General features: G+C 39.1%; 1 protein-coding gene across 1 annotated transcript in view; it reads left to right on the top strand.

The window, feature by feature from the left end:
- The window catches only part of LOC135221870 (general transcription factor IIE subunit 1-like), a 38,548-nt gene extending 25,856 nt beyond the window's left edge, over positions 1-12,692 (top strand). The window contains exons 5-10 of the mRNA XM_064259823.1: positions 4,568-4,726; positions 7,313-7,386; positions 8,166-8,253; positions 8,454-8,594; positions 9,100-9,310; positions 11,369-12,692. Coding sequence (XP_064115893.1) covers positions 4,568-4,726; positions 7,313-7,386; positions 8,166-8,253; positions 8,454-8,594; positions 9,100-9,310; positions 11,369-11,553 — 858 coding nt within the window. The 3' untranslated portion in view covers positions 11,554-12,692. The remainder of the gene's footprint in view (positions 1-4,567; positions 4,727-7,312; positions 7,387-8,165; positions 8,254-8,453; positions 8,595-9,099; positions 9,311-11,368) is intronic.
- Positions 12,693-19,529: the final 6,837 nt, after the last annotated feature.

Below are 19,529 nucleotides of genomic sequence, written 5' to 3'. Positions count from 1 at the left end.
CAAGGCCTATTCGTCACTGCAAGGATCTCAAGGCGCCTGTCAAGAGGTCGAAGGTAGTGAGCACAGAGTTGGTGCAGCTGGAGTGTTTGCCTGCCTCTTTCACTGGTGCTTCCAAGACTTCAACTCTAAGGGATTCTCCTTCGATCTCGAGTGTTCGAGTTTCCCCCCGTCTCATGTACGTACGCACGTACGTACGCCATGCCCGTTGCCATTCATGGACATGTGGAATCATCTGTTGAGGTAAGTGATGTTCCTAGTATTACGTACAGTGGGTTCGTCTCGGAGGCCGACGCTTGGACCCAGCCCAGACAGGTTAGTTGGGGTTTCAGACTGTTTGGCTGCTAACTCTTCCGTTAATTTTGGTGAAGAAGGCGCCTTAGAAGAGCCTACACATCCTTCTCGTCGTCGGTCTCTGTTGCCGGAGCAGGAGGAGGGAGACACGCAAGAGTTTCTGTCTTCCTTTTTGGAAGTTGTTGATCTCATTCGTGGGTTTAACAATTTGGAAAGTAGGACTCAGGCTCGGTCGTCTTACACTCCTTCTTGCATGGAAGCCTTGGTGGGAGTTACTCAGGACCCTAATTCATTTCTTCAGCTTCCTTTGTCGGGGCACGTTCAGTTGGTCTTGCAGAAGGTTAATGCCTCTGTTTTGGACCGGGACAAGTTGCTTTGCTCTACGGCCTCTACCAAACTGGTACCCATGCCTCTCACGAGACATAGGAAGTACTATGCTATGAGCTCTGCATTTTTGTTGTCACGCCATCTTAACCCAGACGTCATTCGCCTGAAGCCGGGTGGAACAGGTGAGGTCGGTGGCTCCGTCTTTGTCTCCACAAGATGCCTCAGCATTGGAATCTATGGCAGCCTTCATGTTGCAGACGCTTTCTTGACTGGACCTCTGGTCTATGGTTATTGCCAAGATGGCTTCCGACAGGTCCCCGGAAGGGTTGGTGAGTGCCTGCTTGCTTGCCAGTCTGTTGCAGTCCGGGGGCAAGGCGTTTTCATATTTGGCTCACCTCATTGCCAATTTATGGGCTAATCTTCTTCTTATTAGAAGGGACGCGGCTTTGTCTAGGATGGAGAGATTGCTCGACACTGAGTCCTCGCTGGCATTGAGGAACGGAGATCTGTTGGAGTCCCAATTTTTGTTTCCTCAGACAGAACTCGAAAATGCGATAGACCGGTGCCGGGCTGACACCAAAGACCGACTGGTGCACCAGGCCGTGTCTAAGTCGGAGTCTCGTCTTCGGAGACGCCCGGCTCCTCCTCCTCCCCCCTGTCCAGCAGCAGTCAAGGAGATCGTCGCCTGTTAGGCCGTTGAGGACCTCGAGTTCGGCAGGGCCTTCCCGTTCGACACAGCCCAAATCAAAAGATCAATGCCCCTTTCGCTCTCGTTCCTTTAAGCCAAGAAGGGGCCCAAGGGGCAGAGGTAAAGGGGGTCGTAGGTAGGTTAGGCACCTCTCCCTCTCTTGCGCCACGGGTTTGGAGGGGGGGTTGCCTGGCTGGCCAATGGGCCAAGTGGCAGAGTTATGGGGCGGAGAAGTGGGTGGTAGATGTCCTTCGGATGGGATACTTACTGCCATTTGACTTCTCTCCTCCTCTGTCGGACAAGCTGCAGCTCAGGAAGGCATATCCTCCAGATTCTCTGAAGTTCTTGGCTCTTTGGGAGGAAGTGCAGAAAATGCTGGACAAGGATGCGATAGAGGAAGTAGTGCGTCCGTCCCCAGGGTTTTACAGTCACATCTTCTTGGTGCCCAAGGCGTCGGGAGGATGGAGGCCTGTGATCGACTTATCCACCTTGAATCACTTCGTCAGGAAGACACGGTTCAAGATGGAGACCCCACCCTCGGTGTTGGAACTCGTGAGGGAAGGCGACTTCATGCTGTCGATAGACTTAAGGGACGCATACTTCCAAATCCCTGTTCATCCCACGTCCAGGAAGTTCCTTCGCTTCTCTCTTGCGGACAAGATCTTCGAGTTCAAAGTCTTGTGCTTCGGGCTGACGACAGCCCCTCAAGTGTTCACAAGGGTCTTCTCTCTCGTGTCAAGTTAGGCCCATGCTCAAGGGATCCGTTTGCTTAGGTACCTCGACAATTGGTTAGTCTTGGCAGTTTCCAGGGAGAGGAAAAGTCGAACCTCGTACCCACTTAAAGGATTCTCTACCTAGGCATGGTCATCGATACGACAGTGGCAAAAGTTTTCCTGTCGGATCAGAGATTGGAGAAGTTGCGGGTGGTAGCGCGCAACTTCCTGTCAAAGTCACATCAGTCAGCTCATCAGTGGCAGGTTCTTCTGGGAGTGTTGTCTTCCCTGGAGAAGCTGGTCCCTCATGGGCGTCTTCATCCTCGGTCTCTGGGAGAATTCTGATCTCCGGCGGGGGACTATCCCCTGTTTATGGTTCCTCTGTCTCTGGAAGTGAGAGAAGAACTTCGTTGGAGGTTGGACGACCAAAATCTGTTGAAGGGTGTCCCTCTGCGTTCTCTCCCACCGGACTTCCTTCTGTTCTTGGACGCCTCCCTCGCAGGTTGGGGCGCTCATTTAGGCAGCCTCATCACTTCAGGCGTTTGGAGTTTGGAGGACAAGCAGCAACATATCAACGTCTTGGAGTTGAAGGCAGTTTTCCTGGGTCTGAAGGAGTTTCAGGGGAAGGTAGAGGGTCATTCTGTCGTTCTCATGTCGGACAACACCACGGTGGTAGCCTATGTGAACAAACAGGGAGGCCTGGTTTCACATCAACTTCACGCCTTGACCGTCGAGCTTCACCAGTGGGTGGTCAGCAATTCGGTAGAGCTCTCAGCCAGGTATATCCCAGGGAAACGGAACGTGGTCGCAGACAAACTCAGTCCCCAGGGTCAGATCCTAGGCACAGAGTGGTCCCTTCATCAAGTGGTAGCAGACAAGTTTTTCCAGATTTGGGGGAGACCCATGCTGGACCTTTTCGCGACACGCTTCAACAGGAACCTGGAGGTGTTCTGTTCAGTGGTTCCAGATCCTTTAGCACTGGCAAAGGACGCATTCCAACATCGCTGGGACAACCTGGAGGTGTATGCCTTCCCTCGGTTTTGTTTGATCCGTCAGGTTCTGAACAGGCTGATGAGTTCACAGGGTCTCAGGATGACTTTGGTAGCCCCTCTGTGGCCTCAAGCAGAATGGTTTCCAGATCTGCTGTCGTTGTTGTCAGAGGTCTCGAGGGAGATTCCCCCTTGGCGACATCTTCTGTGTCAGCCATGCGGAAAGGTTCCACCAGTCAGTAGAATCCCTGTCTCTTCAAGGTTGGAGGCTATCAAGTATCTCCTCCGAGCAAGAGGCTTTTCTCAGAGAACAGCTGTGCATATGTCCAGCAGTCTTAGAAAGTCGACCTCTGCAGTTTACCAAGGCAAATGGGCGATCTACTGTGATTGGTGTCGTAAACTGGGTTTTTCTCCACTCGCAACCTCTATTCAGCGAATAGCAGACATTTTAACCTTCCTCAGGTGATTTGTATGAAATTTGAATGTAGAATAAGAAAAATAGGAGAGAAAGCATCTGTGGAGTGATGGAAAGAGTTCGTTGACCCAATTGACTGAAGGTAATAAATATATGTACGTGTGGAAGGGTTTATGTGATGAGATTCTGGTATGACAGGAGAACCGATCACTGTAGAGTTGACTAGAAAACTGTATATGAGAAAATCATAAAGGAGAAATGGCCTGAAGGATGGAAAAAAGTCAATAATTGTAATTACAAAATTGAAAAGAATGGAATGCTTATGGAAGTGTACTTGCTTGACTAGGGTTTAATAATACTGTAGGGAAAAAGGTGCTTGATAAAAAGTTAAAGAAAAATTGTTCAATTTAACAAACTATCACAGAAGTAAACTGCACTATAGGTAAATGTAATGAATTACTGAGTGAAAAGGAACAGTATGAAATTGATAATATATGCATTGATCTCGAGAAGGTATCAAAGCAATACATTAATAAAATGAGCAATTAGATGGCCATTATGAAGACAAAGGAATGCTACCAAAAGGAGTTATTGAGTAATTGATAGTATTACATCATAATACGAGATCTTGAGCAAAGACAGTGGCAGGTACATTGCTTAAAAGTGAGATTTTTTTTTATCCATCGAGAGTCATGAAGTGGGCCAGCTTTTCTTTTCAACCCTAATCTAGTTCAGTGAGACAAAGGATTGACATAGACAAGCAGTTTCTCTGGGAGTTCGTTATCATGTGTAGCTGTCAGAATTAGGTTTTGGGAGCTGTCAGTACATTGTTGATACTTGTAATTTCAGGTGGCACTTTTGTTCAACTTGCATTTTGTTTTTTAGGCAAAAGAGTGAGTGTCATATGGTAAAGAAATACAAAAATAAACTTTGTATTCTAAGTTTTTGTAACTGATATGTTGTTTTGAATTTCTTTACAGTATTCTGGTACTATATTTGAAGGTTGTAAAGGTTTCATTGTAATTACAATATATGGTATCCCAGATAAACTGCTGGGTGTAATGTTAACTGAAGGGTGTTTGTTTTAAGGACAGTTGGTTTTAATTACTTCTGTAAATGTGAATTTATTGGTGTTTACTTCTAGGCTGACCAGCTACTTGATCCACGCACTGGCCAGTTGCTCTGCATCATTTGCAAACAGGAGGTGCAAGAAGATATGTCAGGAATGCCTCGTCATGACACTCGCCTCATTTTACAAAAATTCAATGAACAGATGGAACCCTTGTTTAACTTGCTTCGTGAGGTAAGATTGCACAGACTGATTTTAACCTTTATGCTTGTAAAGCTTTGATTGAAGTGATATGGTATATTTCAAAATAGTTTTTCTTATAAATGCTTCTAAGGGTATTTATTTCTTGTTCCTCATAGAAAGGCCATTGTTGGCTTGAGATGCATGTTTCTATGTTGTTCCAGTCAGGTAATATGTGAATATGAAGCTGAACATCTTTCAGGATTGTGTTTAAAAACACCACATAGTAGTTTTTTTTCCTGCATATACAACATTTGGATGTGCATGAAATACAGTCATGTGGAAATAGTTTTCCCCACTTGCTATTAGTCTTTTTTCCAATGAAGTTTGTTTTATGAATGTGGTTTTCTACACCACCAAATTGAGCTATTGCTCTGTGGTAGGATGTGTTTGGAAAACAGTTTATTTTCATGAATATTTCAGTCTCTGACCTATTTTCAGTGATGTTTAGCACATATTCCTTGAGTTTGCTATTTAGGCTGTGAAAAAAAGGATTCATTTTATTGTATTTTACCAATTTTTCTACTTATAGTATGTTCCTTGAAGCATCAACTTTAAGCCTTGTACATGCCTGTGTGTAATTGTAATTTACTGTTTATTTCATGATGGCTTTAATAGAAACAAAATGTGATTTCCAAAAGTGTTATCCATTTTTTAATACAAAATAGCAGATTATGTTCCTACTCCTATGGTCAGCAGCTCCCTGGAAACACACAAGAAAGGCAAACCCTCACCTGGCGAGGTAACTTTCTGGACAGTGCATTTGGTGGTAATTGTAATTAAGTTATTCCCTTTGTAGCCCCCAGTTGGGGAAGGAGGAATGGCATCATCAATTAATCCTTCAAAAGTTCAAGGAAACTCATCTCCATCTTATGCGAGAGCAGGCAAGGCATTTTCTTAATGTCTCCCCCACTTAAAAGTTTAATGGCACCCTTAATAGCAGGGTTTCGGAAAGGCTTTAAAGACCTTGGAAAGCCACACCTCGGGTCACATATCAGAGCAGTTTAATCCTTGAATAAAAAGCAGTTAGACTTCAGTGTATTACACATAAATAGAATGACAAACAACAATGTTAATGCAGCATATAAAAAGTTGCATAGGGAATGTTAACATAACATATCAAGAACATGTATATAAATGGTGCTGGTGCTTAGCAAGATGAGTCTCAGTGTGGTATCTGTGCTGAAATATATAGGCCATTACCAAATCCTTAATAGTAATAATTGTGGTAATAATGTTAATACTGTAATTTGCACAAAACATGGAAACATCCAGAACCAGTAAAGTTTGCAAACTAAGGTTAATAGTTCAGTATTCAGACTGTCATCAAACACTGAGTATACAACACTACTACTCATATTAACACCAAAAGCAATAAATCTCCTTAAGCAAAGTGGAAAAAGGTCACTGAACTTCTTACAAATTACTGTCACTAAAACTAGTGAAATGCATGAACTATTGCCTCATTATTAGATTTTATACCCCACACCAAAAGTATATAATGATGCTTAGTAGTTATTTAAGGAGCACTGTTGTACTTAAAAGGCCTGACACAGAAGTGACAAGACATTCACTGCACCTCCAGTCAGATAAAGAAGAGTATGCATAATATTGAAGGAAGTTGTAAAAAGTATATACAATTCAATAAAATGAGGTAAATATGTAAATCCCTAAAAGTACTATAGGGGTTTTTGGATGAAGAAGAGAAATATGAACATATTGCAAAATTAATCGTTTTTGGAAACAAAGGCAGAAAAGTTTTGTTTTGTAAAACACAGGTATTGCTTAACCACCTCTATTACCACTGCTCAGATGGATACCTTTTCTTTCCTTTTGTGTGAACAAGGAATTGCTGACCGCAAGATTAGGTAAGCTGTTGAGGTAGAATTTAACAAATGGAAGGTCTGTATTGAAAGTTGCCTTATGTGAATTCTTGAATTGTTACATAAATTCCAAACCAAATATTTTTCTTGCTCTTCTGTTTGGGTTTCTGTTCCTTGAAACTTTTCATGGTTATAGTCAGTGTTTTTAGGCAAGAAATATAAGGTTAATACAGTACGTATGTAGTTTAGGGTTATTAACTTTACTTTTTGTTTGATAAGGATAATTTAAAATTAACAAATTATAGACAGTCCCTGCTTATTGGCGGCATCAGTTGACGGTGTTTCGGTTTTACATATCTTGGGTAACAACGTCATTACTCAGATTTTCGGCGCCGGTAAGCAGTTTATCAGTGTCAGTAGGCAGTTTATCAGCGTCAGTAGGCAATTTTCTGCACTGGTAAGCGGTTTATCAGCACTTATGTTGTTGTGAATGCCATTTATTGCCATTATTAATGTGATGTTCTGGTTATAAGCCCTTTGCCGGGAACAGAACCCCCACTGTTAACCAAGGACTGTCTATTGACATTTCTAGTTGTAGATGTGAGTCAAGAAAATTGCATATCAAATCCAGTGCAGAGGCAAGAAAATTCTTTTATCAAATCGGGCCTCATGCAAGAAAGAAAATTATTTTGCTAAAATGTTTAATGACAGTAGTTTTCATAATCCAAATAATTCCTTATATGTAAATTTCTTTCAGGTTGAAAATATTAAACTGGCTGCCAAGTTTTCTGAGCCACAGCCTAAAGACTTCAGTGATCTTAAGAAACCTGGGTGAGGAAAATTACTGTTGTTTTGCATAAATTATGGAATTGCTATTATGTACATATTTGGTTACCATGTGTGAAGAAACATTGATCACTTACACTTCTGGGTTAAGTTTGGTTATTTGTTGTTGTGTAAAATATGTACTGGGTTTGTATTTTGAAATAGTCATGGAAAGATAAAGAATGCACGTTTTATGTTTTCTATATATTTAACATTGAAATAAATGAATATAGCAACCATTCATAAAGTCAGTGAAAATCCATAAGTAATTTTTGCACTTTCTTTCTCTGTAAATGCTTATAGGTCAGTTGATAGGACACCAGGAATGTAATGCCCAAGCCATAAGGCCAAATGAAAATTTTTATCTTATTTATTATTAAGTAACTTTGATGTGAGGAAGATAAGAGGTCATTGTGGTTTTTAAAAATAGATATTTAAAGTGTGTTAAGCCTCGATCAGTCTTAGGTTTGCAGGGGCTTTGCCGAGACCAATAGACCTTGTTTTATCACAGAAAATGTTGGTCGAGTGAAACAGGTAGATTTTTGAGCTGGTTAGAGGACCTTGCAGATGACTTCACATGTTAACTGAATCTAAAGAATCCTTTAAATGAAGTATATACTGTATTTCATTTACTCTTGTGCTAGATTGAACTTCTAAGCAATGTAATATATTCTGTGCACAGAGAACTAGACCATGCACCATGTAACAGTTTTTCTCATTATGTAATATGGTTATTATATTCTGGAGTCAAAGAATTTTTGTTATTATGTCTTTGTACTTTTCAGTCAACCAAGACCCGTGAAGCCAATAACAAATGCAGATCCTGGTGGTAAAGCGTGGTCTGGAGATGCTACAAAGAAATCTGGATTCCACGTACGTTATCGCAAAACTACTTATATTTTACAGTTTAAATTCGTGTTTTGTTCTTTTGTGTACGCTATTTATCATAGCTATTCCTCATTTGCGAATGATTGCATGACAATATAGTTCTAATGAAAAAATTATTTGATCAAGATTATTTAATTTTCCAAGTAATCTATGAATTGATGCTAAAATTCATGTTTTGTATACAGGTGGAAGGTTCAATTGATGTCAACATCAATGCTACTGAGACTGAAGAGGCTGTGCAGACTAAAGAGAATCCAATATGGTTGTCAGAAGCTACATCCCTGATTACCACAAATATAACGTCCTCTGAATTATCAGCACAGCAGGTACTCTTGGTTCCTTTAGAAGTGAAGTCTGATCATGATGAGTATAGAAGCTGTATTTTGGAAGAATCTAAGTTTTGGGTGGTATTCTTCAAATCTCAATAAGAACTTTTGAAATCAGATTGTGATCTCAGCAGTAAAGTCAAAAATTGAATTTTAATGATGTACTGGTTTTGCATAATATTAATGAAAAATAATGTTAAATATATAACGGTGACAAATTGTAAGAAAGCAAAGCCACAGTATAAAAAAATATATACAAGCTATAGATTTTTATTCAAGGAGAAGAAGAGAGCTATACAATATTATCAACAGTTTATTATAACAAATTACATATCTGTGAGCTTATATAAGGACAATTAGAATGGGGTAAAGTTGCCAAATATCTTACAATATTTGATGACTGGACTTAGCAGTACGTTTGTTGCTTAACCAAACTTTAGAGTCTAAGTTCTTGACTGTCACAGGTTGCGTTATGTTTTATGATTACTCTTTTTACCCTTTTCAGAGTGAAAATAAGAATGCTCCATTGACAAGCAACCAGGAGATGCTTTCGGGTGGTGATGATTATGTGATGAAACTGCTCCAGGCCCATGAACGTAAGAAGAATAAGAATGGAAGTCAGAATTCGGACAGTGACTCGGATGACAGTGGGGATGAAGCTGCCAAGAAGAAGACCGAGAACCATCAACCAACGGCATTTGGCACAGATAGCAGAGGTAATACTAGTTCCAAGCTGTTTTTATTAGTAATCTTACTTAGATGTGAGCTTTACCATTGCTTGCATTGCAGTGCTATTTGAAGAATGATTCTTTATACTTTAGCTTTGAAAGGAGTTTTAGTTATAATTGATATTTTTATATTAGCAGCTTTATACTTTGGCTTTTGAAAGGGGTTTAGTTATAATTGATATTTTTTTATATAAATAACCTACCCAGTAATTACTTAGCTAAGAGTTTCTACTCGATGGCAGCTTTAATTTTGCAAGATTCGCGTGGGTGATTTGTTTGTTTGTGTAAGTGACAAGACCTGCCCACTTTTGTGGTAAGAAAGAGGAACAACTTAGCTAAAAGCTCACTTTGTTTCTGCCACTTGTAATGTTCACACACGGTGTTGACAGAGCAGCTTGGTTTTCAATTTTTTATCATCCTCCCATTTGGTGAAGTATTCTGTCATGGTAGCCTTTGTTTTGACTTATATTTTTCCATTTGAGACCTTTATTTTGATGGATTTTTCGAGTGTCACTTGTTCGCTGGTTAGGTATGTCCGACATTAACTCTTCAAGTACTGCAGCAAAGGCTGTAATACCCTAAGTACAAAATTAACATATGACTCACACACTCTTTGCACTGACTGTAGGGGAGAGGTATGTAATATTAATCTAACATGTGAAAAATGCAAGGAATGGATTGAACAGAAATGGAAGACATTGACTTCTCATATAGCTAAATTAGAGAGGGATCGAAAGAGGAAGGCAGCTACTAAAACTGGTGGGAAAATGGAAGATAGCCAGACTAAGACACCTCTGTCCAGCAATGTTATTATTCCTGTTGCTTCTCTCCTAATTAATCTTGTTTCTCCTGTATCAGTTCATTCTCCTAGACCACTTACTCCTTCTGTCTTCCACACCTCCGATCACTTCACCAGCCCTTAGAAAGTAAATTTGATCAAAAGTTGAATTTAGTATTTAGTACAGTGACCCAGTTAGGGGCATCGATGTAAGTTTTTTCTAAATTTGAAAAAAGTGAAGTGCCAGTGGAGGATGTGGCTGTTCATCCCACTGATTCTTCTAGGCAAAGGTCACTGCCATACTCCCCCGAACCAGGAAGCTGATGAGTCTTGCCTGCATAATAGGCATTCTTTGTTCAGGGAGCAGTGTCCACCACTGCCCAGCAAAATGTTGAGGGAACCCTCCTTCGTCCCTCAATCTTCATGCTGCAAGTGGTACAGTCCTGAGCGCTTTTCTTCTCCTGGACATCAGGGAAAGGAGCAAAGACATTCATCACCATCTTGTAAGTGTTCTTCTTCAAGTAAAAAGCGCCCTGCTTCTTGTTAGCTGTTTCATTCTTCTGTTGAGTGTTCATTTGCAGCAGAGCTCCCTACTTCTGCTGAATGCTTAGTATTCACCAAGCGCCCTGAACTGGCCGAGTGCCTTGAAGCTTCTGAGTGCCCTGAAGTGCCCAAGCACCATGAAGCATCAGAGCGACTTGAAGCTCCCGAGCACCCAGTAGCAGCCGAATGCTCTAAAGTAACTGAACTTCATGAAGTAGTGAATGGTTCCATTATACCTCCCAGGTGTTCTAGGAAGTCTTGGAACCATTTTTTGACTGACAGTGCAGGCACGAGTGTTTCTGTGGGGCCTTCCCAGATTTTGTTGCTTTCTAATCCACTTAAGCATAAACAAATTGAGCTGTTAGCTGAGTTTTTCCTCTTTCTTATCCCGAAAGAGGGCGGCTCTTGTCACCTACATAAATGAAAGAATCGCTACCACAAATTTTGTGAAAATTCAAGCTGCTGTCGAGTAGAAACGCTTATTTAATTTAAGTAATTACTTGGTAAGTTTATGTATATAAAATTTTATTTTATCATAAAAATGTCATATTTGGCAATTTGATTATCAGTCTGTGCATAGTGGTTTTTAAACAAATTTGACACTGTCAGTATTATATTTTATATTTTTGTGGCTATTTGAAATTTGTCATGTCCATATGGATCATTACAAGATGTATAAGGTATAACTCAGGCATAAATTTTATTTTAATATTTATTGCTTTCAGCTGATCCGGACATGATTGAACTAATGGATAGTGATGATGACGACACTGTACCTTTAATCAGTGTAGCTGGTGAAAAAGTGTCCTTCAATGAAGTAGACAGTGCGATGATTGCTCGAATGACGCATGAAGAGAAGAATGCTTATATGCTGATTTATCAAGATCTAATGGGCTCTTTAGATGATTAGCTCATGCATTCTTTCTGGTTTCTCAAGATATAACATTAGGAAGGTATTAAATGATAATTTGTATCATTTGTAATAAATTTGAAATTCTGAGTTAAAATCCAGTATTCAGGAAGTTTTAAAAAACAAATGCTGTGGCAAGAGTGTGGTCTTTGTCTTTCAGGAATTTAATGATTGGTATTATTCACTACTGTGGATGTAAGAAAGTGATTGGTATTATTCACTACTGTGCATGTAAGAAAGTGTACATGAATGATGTATGTTACCAGGTCAGGGTTCTCAAACAGTATTTTATTTCAAGGAAGAAACACTGCTCTTGAGGTTAACTTTATTGGTGTTTGAAATGTAGGTCATTCACTGCAGAAATCCTCCATTTTTATAAATCATGTATCATCCTCATTTATCTGTTGGGTAAAACATAATGCCATAAGGTTTTGATATTGGAATGTCATTATCTGTTGCTGTTTTTTGTAGCCATGTAAGTATTATTCTCAGGTAGTGACAAGATGGAGTGGATGATAAACGTTTTCCAAGAGATACCTTGTGAGCTGTGTTTGTTTACCTTAAGGACTCCTTAGGTTAATATTATTGTGTTGTAATTGATTTGTTAAATAAATTTTTTATGATCTGAACATTGAGAATGAAATTTACTGGTATTAAGATGTAAATTTTTAAGAAGCATGTTGTGTATTGTTTGATTTTTTATTGCTTTATAGTAGGTGACTGACATGTAAATGCTTATGCTTTAGGATATGTTAAGGGGAAAAATAGATAAGGAGTATTAGACCCAACTTGTTTTGTTTGCATAGTCTCAGATGTATGGGTAACATTCAAATCTAATTCCAGGTTTGCAAAATTCTTTGGATTTCTTATTTAGGAATTATGTTTACTCTGACAGACTATGAATGCAGGATGCTTTTCACAGTCTCAGAAAAGAACTTCATCTAACATTTGGTGTGATCGTCTTTTGGACTGCTTTCTTACCATCACTAAAGAGAACAAAATACTGAGGTATTATAATACTGCCTTGGCACTGAGTTTTATTTATCTAAAGACTTTCAACATCTTCCATGAACTGTACAGTTGTATGTGTGCATTTGAATCTGTATTTGTTATAAATAAAATGCTCAAAGATTAGGAAATAGTGTATGAAAATCATTCATTTTTGTTTTGAAGTGATGTTCATTGTGTGTATTTTTTTTTTTTTTTTTTTGCATGCTTTCTAGTAAATGTCAGATATTCCTCTTGTTGATCATAGGTTGAATTTTTAAGTTTGTATTTTGTAAATTGGTTTGGTTTTGTGTAGATTGGTTTTGTATTGTATAGATTGGTTTTAAAGGACATTGAGTTCGTACCAAGTAGGGTTTATTATTTAAGTTAATGTGGATTTTATAAAGGCAGAGTCTAAATGAAATTTGCACTTAGAAAAGTGGAAATTAAAGTAATATAAATTATACCACAGAGTTATACTTTTGTTCTGTTATAGGGCTGGCTATGAGGATTTGTCTTTAATGAAATGTAAAAGTTTGAGCTTGATGAAGTTGAGGAATTGGAAAGAATGGAATATTAAAGACATATCTGTCTGGGGTCAAAAGGAGGGAAAGGTGAATAAAATGAATTCAAATGACTTAGAAATGTACTTATATACAAATACATTTAAGCAGAAGCATAATGCCAATGTTTAGGTTTGCAAAATTCATAAACTTTAAATTAGTAAACTGCTGTATTTGAGTCTTGTCTTTTACCACGTTATGAATTGAAAACCATGCAGAGCAAAATGATAGTGTCGATAAAGCAGGCTGCAATCACTGACTAGATCAAATATACAGTAACTGGTGTTGTCAGTGATTGTTATTACATGTAGAACTTGTCATTTAATGAATGACAAGCAATATGGAATAATTAATTTACAATAACAAACAGATGACAATAACTGACATTATCCAATCTTCAATAGTAACACTCGACTAACCTGCTGGCATATGATGAATAACCAAGTTTACCCAGTCCCAGGATGTAGAGGATGCAGAATAAGGCTCAAACAATCTAGTGAATCGAACTGAAACTTCTTTCAGTTTTCTTCTGAAGATGAAAAAGAAACTCACAAGTTAACCGAGTATAACTTGTTTACTTGTAAGTATTTACATAGAATTTCACTTGAAACTGGAGTACTTTCAGGTCCTATCTGTGGACCTTTCTCAAGAGGTGTATAGGTGGTTAGACTGGGTCCAGGCTTTGACCCAGTCTGACCACATTTCTTGAGAAAGGGCCACAGATAGGGTCTGAAAGTACTTGAGTTTTAAGTAAAATACAATGTAAATACTTTCAAAAAAACAAGTTATACTCGGTAATCTGGTGGGTTTCTTTTTTCAATGTAGTGAATGTCCAATGAACAGCATACAGTGTTCCCCCCGTAGTCGCGGTTTGGCAGGATCACAAGCTTAAAAAACAAGCGGGTAAATCCCCCCCACATAAACCTAATTACTCCACCTGCCAGACCCACCCTCAGTCACACTTTCCTCTTTACACACAGCATACATGCAGGACAATTGACCTATACCTACACAAAAACACAAAAAATAAACATAAAACACATGTACTTACCAACTCCAGATAACAACAACCCAAAAACACAACACCCAAGGACTGCAACCCAACAACTCAACAACACACAATAACAACCAAGGAACACAACCACAAGTCAACAACACAGCAAACAACCAAGGAACACAACCACAACCCAATAACACAGCAAACAACCAAGGAACACAACCACAACCCAACAACACAGCAAACAACCAAGGAACACAACCACAACCCAACAACACAGCAAACAACCAAGGAACACAACCACAACCCAACAACACAGCAAACAGCAAGGAACTCAACCACAACTCAAGACCACTGCACAAACAATTACTAACACAAAAAAACAGCAACACAAAAAAGGCAACACACACCCACTAAACAAAAAAACAGCAACACAAAAAAGGCAACACACACCCACTAACAGCACCAACCTTAACAATAACCAAAAACTAATCAACAAAACACATCTCGAACAAATCTCAATGCCTTCACCAGACTGCTGCCCACACTACTGTCTCTCACAGCTTCTGACTAAAGACTCACTCAAAATACAGAACTCAAAACTCCAACAGCACCAGCAGACAACCCAGACCAACAGCCAATCCAGTTGTTAATGATCCATACAGCAATTACACTCTCTCTCTCTCTCTCTCTCTCTCTCTCTCTCTCTCTCTCTCTCTCTCTCTCTCTCTCTCTCTCTCTCTCTCTCTCTCTCCGACTAGCTAGAATCCATGAATAGTCGAAACCCGTTTTTAAAAATGCTTAAAACAGCCTATTTTGTTAGATGTAACTCAAGAGAAACCCACTAAAAATGTTTATACCTGGTTCTTAAAATAGTTTTATCACAAAAAGTGCATTTTATGATGAAATTGATTTAAAAAAACAGGAATTTGTGGATATTTTTCATAGGAAAATACTATGAATACATGAATTTCCCCGCAAATAATGGGTAGATGTGGTCCATAGAGAAATTCGCGAATGTATGATTCCGTGAATGCAGAGAATGCGAATACAGGGTCCACTATATATCAAGTAGTGAAAACAAATTTGAAAGAAATTTTGTTGGAATCGTCATCATTTTCTGTTTTTCTAGTGATTCAAGTTTTACAGAGTTGAAATATACTAATGTATAAAATATTTCAAGAACAAACCTTTCATGCTAGCCCTACAAGAATTAAGAATGTTAACTCAGTGATACAGTTGAACTATTTACTAAAAATGAAAATTGTTAGGTCTAGGATATTTTTAATGCTCAAGTATGGCCTGTACTATTACAGTGACTGTAAGTTTGTGAAATCTGGTTTAGTTTGAGTACTTTGCAGGACCTTCAGGTTGATGGGCTTAACTCAAAAATTACTAAGCAAAATTGTAGCTTGGCAAAAATTTATGTCATCTACACATGATAATGTGCAGATGGACAATAGAAATTTACTTTGAAATTAACTAAAAGTGGAACCTCAGCTTTCGTACGCCCTGGTTTTCGTACAATTCAGTTTGTGTAGACTTTTCCTGACAAAATTTCGTTTTGGGTTTTGTACGTTTCCTCAGATTTTGTACACTGAAAAATGCTCCTTCCAGGGCCCACTGCGTGACTAGGCCTGGTACCAGCCTCCAAACAATCATCCCGTGTTCTCTCATGACCCATTCTGCTTTTATGGATTTTTTTGTGCTTTTTTTGTGCTTTCTTTTACTTTTTTATTCAAATAAAACTGCTAAATAAGCCATCATGGGGCCAAAGAAAGTTCCAAGTGCCAGCCCTTCTGTAAAAACGGCGAGAAACATTATTGAATTTAAGAAAGAACTCGTAGCAAAGTGTTGGAGGGTGTTGCATTCCGATCACAGTAAGAAAATGCCTACAAGTGCTGCTGTTAGTGAATTTAAGGCCAGCAGAGGCTGGTTTGAAAAATTCAGAAAGCAAATGGGTATACATAATGTGCCTACTTCAGTGATTGAGGACATGTTTACAAACTGGAGTGATGTAAAAGATTTTGTAGAGAATTATCATTCCAACAAAGATGCAATCTGTGTCTCCAACATGTGTAATGACAATGCAGTGTTCCACTTTAGGCAAATTTTAAAGGGAGGAACAAATGTCTCCAAAGAGTTTTTGTTGTGCGACGGGGGTCCAGTGACTCAAGCTGGTCCGAGGGGAAGTAAAGAGGGGAAGTAACCCCAGATAGGTCCTTGATACCTGAAATCCTCCTGGAGGGGGATGATTCCCCTTCCAAACAATAACCTCTTCTCCTCTTCCTCTCCTTCTCTCCATCTTCCATACGCTAACAAGAGTCCTTTATAAAGGTAAGAGTGATGTTAAATGTTCATTATTCGTTTCATTATTCATTTATTTTTTTTCTCATTGTTTTCTGTATGTAAAACTGTTTGTTCCTTATAAAATGTATTTTTTAAAAATATTTTTGGGGGTCTGGAACACATTAATTGTATTTACATTATTCCTTATGGGTATTACTGTTTCGATTTTCGTATGTTTCAGATTTCGTGGGAGGTTCTGGAAAGGATTATGTGCGAAAACCGAGGCTTCACTATGTAAAAAAAAAAAAAAAATCACTATTTTTGTAAACGATGTTAATGAAAACTTGTTTCTTGTACCATTATAGAAACAGTTATCAAGTGAGTGACATAGGCAAACAGGACAAAGAACTGCATGCATTATTAAGTGGAGTAATTGAAGTGTGTATTCTAATTGTTTTTGGAGCAGATGTATTTCTGGTGAAACGTGTGCGTTGGTGAGATAAGAATCACACCATACAGCTACATAGTTAGAGTGAGAAGAACGATAAAATCTTGGAGGCAGTGTCAGATGAAACAGCTCCAGAATTGCAGACCTTTGAAAGAACTGTGCGGGTTTTCACTGCTGTCAGAAAAATCGTAATGACTGCAATCCATTTGGCGTCATAGAAGAAATTTAATGCCTTCGCTTACAACGCCTCAGTGGCGTGGTTGGTTTGGTGTTTGCTTCTCACCTCGGTGGTCGTGGGTTCGATTCTTGGCCATTCCATTGAGGAGTGAGAGATGTGTATTTCTGGTGATAGAAGTTCACTCTCGACATGGTTCGGAAGTCACGTAAAGCCGTTGGTCCCATTGCTGGATAACCACTGGTTCCATGCAACGTAAAAACACCATACAAACAAACAAACAATAATGCCTTCGCTTAAGCTTCTTTAGTAAAAATTGCAACTTTTTCCCAGCCATGTTATCTTTGGAAAGCACTTGTCCATATTCCTAACATTGAAGCAATGTGAATGATTCTCTCTTGGTGTAAAGTGAATCTAACCTTAGCCAAGGAACTTTATCTCTGATCCAAGTCAGTGGAGGTAATTTCACTGTAATTTCTGTTCATCAATATCAGTGAACTGTCCCAGAAGCCTTATGGCCTTCTTAAGTTAATTAAATTCTTAGAATTTCAAAACTAATTGGTAAGCTATGCTTTTCTATAGCCGTTAATGTTGGCAATTGAGAATTCCTTCCTGGAAGGAAAGATTATTCAAAAACAATTAAGTTACTTTGTTCATCTTACAGATGAAGCTAGATTCACGCAGGAAGGCTACAAAAAAAAAAGCAAGTAGCTCCTCAGTGGCGTGATCGGTATGGTCTTGACCTGCCACCTCGGCGGCCGCGAGTTCGATTCTCAGGCATTCCACATAGGGGTTAGAGATGTGTATTTCTGGTGATAGAAGTTCACTCTCGATGTGGTTCGGAAGTACATAGCTTAAAAGGCCGTTGGTCCCGTTGCTGAATAACCACTGGTTCCATGCAATGTAAAAACACCATGCAAACAAGTACAAAGTAAGTACAGTGCAAGTGCCTTATGACAATTTTTTCCCCCAGTTTTGACTTTAGGTCTTTTAACTTAATTTGTTATATTTTCTGGATATCTTTTTCTGGCATCCAACCCCCTTATTTACTGTCTTAGCGCTGAATACCCTAACTTAAACGAAAACAAATCAATCCGGTTTCTAATGAGAATAAACGGGAATACTTTGCAGCGTCCCTTCGGCCCTTAGCTGCAACCCCCTTTCATTCCTTTTACTGTACCTCTATTCATATTCTCTTTCTTCCATCATACTGTCCACCCTCTCGTAACGATTCATAATGCAACTGCTTTGAGGTTTTCCTCCTGTTACGCCTTTCAAACCTTGTCACTGTCCATTTTCGTTTCATAGCTGAATGGCCTTAGTTGCCCCAGTGCTTGGCATGTATGCCTAAAGTATATAAATCAATCAGACATGCATTTAAGTGTTCCATTTCTTATTGCAGCCCCGTCGACCACGAGATACGTGAACCGAAAAGGATATTCAAGTAAATGAAAAGGGGTTTATAAACGACACATCTAGCGCCGAGTGCATTTCCTCCATCGCAAACTAATAACAAAGCTATCTTCACTGAATGGCACATCGCTTGGATTAAACGAGCATTCTCTCTCTCTCTCCTGAAATGACGTCTGCCTGACCAGACACATTCCTATTTCCCGCTGAATGTAAACATCCATATTGGACGTTTTGTATGAATATTAATAAAAGCGACGAGAAATGTTTGGGTCGCGCAGTTTTGGTGCAACACTGATAGTCGCTGACATTTAAGGCAAAATGGATTTATTCCCTTTCGTAGCGTTGTTTTCGAATAAGTGTCTTTCACTGACGAGAGAGAGAGAGAGAGAGAGCTTTCTGTATTCCATTTCGTAATTGCTATGGATAAACTTGACTGCAAATGGAGCTGTGTGATCAATTTTTCGTATAGTTGTATTCGATGCCAAATCGGTCAAGGTAGCACAAATATTACGTCTGTTAACGATGCCAATGATAATAGTTTATGCCGATGACGATCATCTGACAGTTGCCACTGATAAATTTACTGTTTTGTGAAACAATATTAATGGTAGTTACAATATTAAAGAGCATAAACAAACTTCTCTTGCATCTGTAGTAGACCTTCATTCTTGGCTAACCCCATTTCCTCTTCATATTTCAGGACATTTTGTTCAGATAACTTATCAGAGCGACTATCCCAAGATAAAAAGAAATAGTGCTAATTGTCGGAGATTTTCTGATAAGAAAATTATTTGGGAAGAAATAGACAAATAAAAAAAAGGGCGCTGTTCAAACCAGAAGTTTCAAAGTCTCCGTAACAGTTTCAGTGAGGTGCGCTAATCTGAGGCAGGTATGTTTGACGATTTTACGATAGTTAGAAAGTTGTCCACTTGATGGTGTAGACGAAAATTGAAATTTAATATCGTTAACGGCGATAAACTAAAATTTAGTCTGCTACTGTGGGAAGGTACTTAACTCGTTAACTGTAATTGATTTAGCTTGTTACGATTTAAGACAGTTTTTCAGGGTTTGTCGCGTCTGTGGAGTTTTCCATATCATAACTTA

This window comes from Macrobrachium nipponense, chromosome 3 (assembly GCF_015104395.2).
Source record: "Macrobrachium nipponense isolate FS-2020 chromosome 3, ASM1510439v2, whole genome shotgun sequence".
NCBI lineage: Eukaryota > Metazoa > Arthropoda > Malacostraca > Decapoda > Palaemonidae > Macrobrachium > Macrobrachium nipponense.
This window is presented reverse-complemented; position numbering and strand designations above follow the sequence as displayed.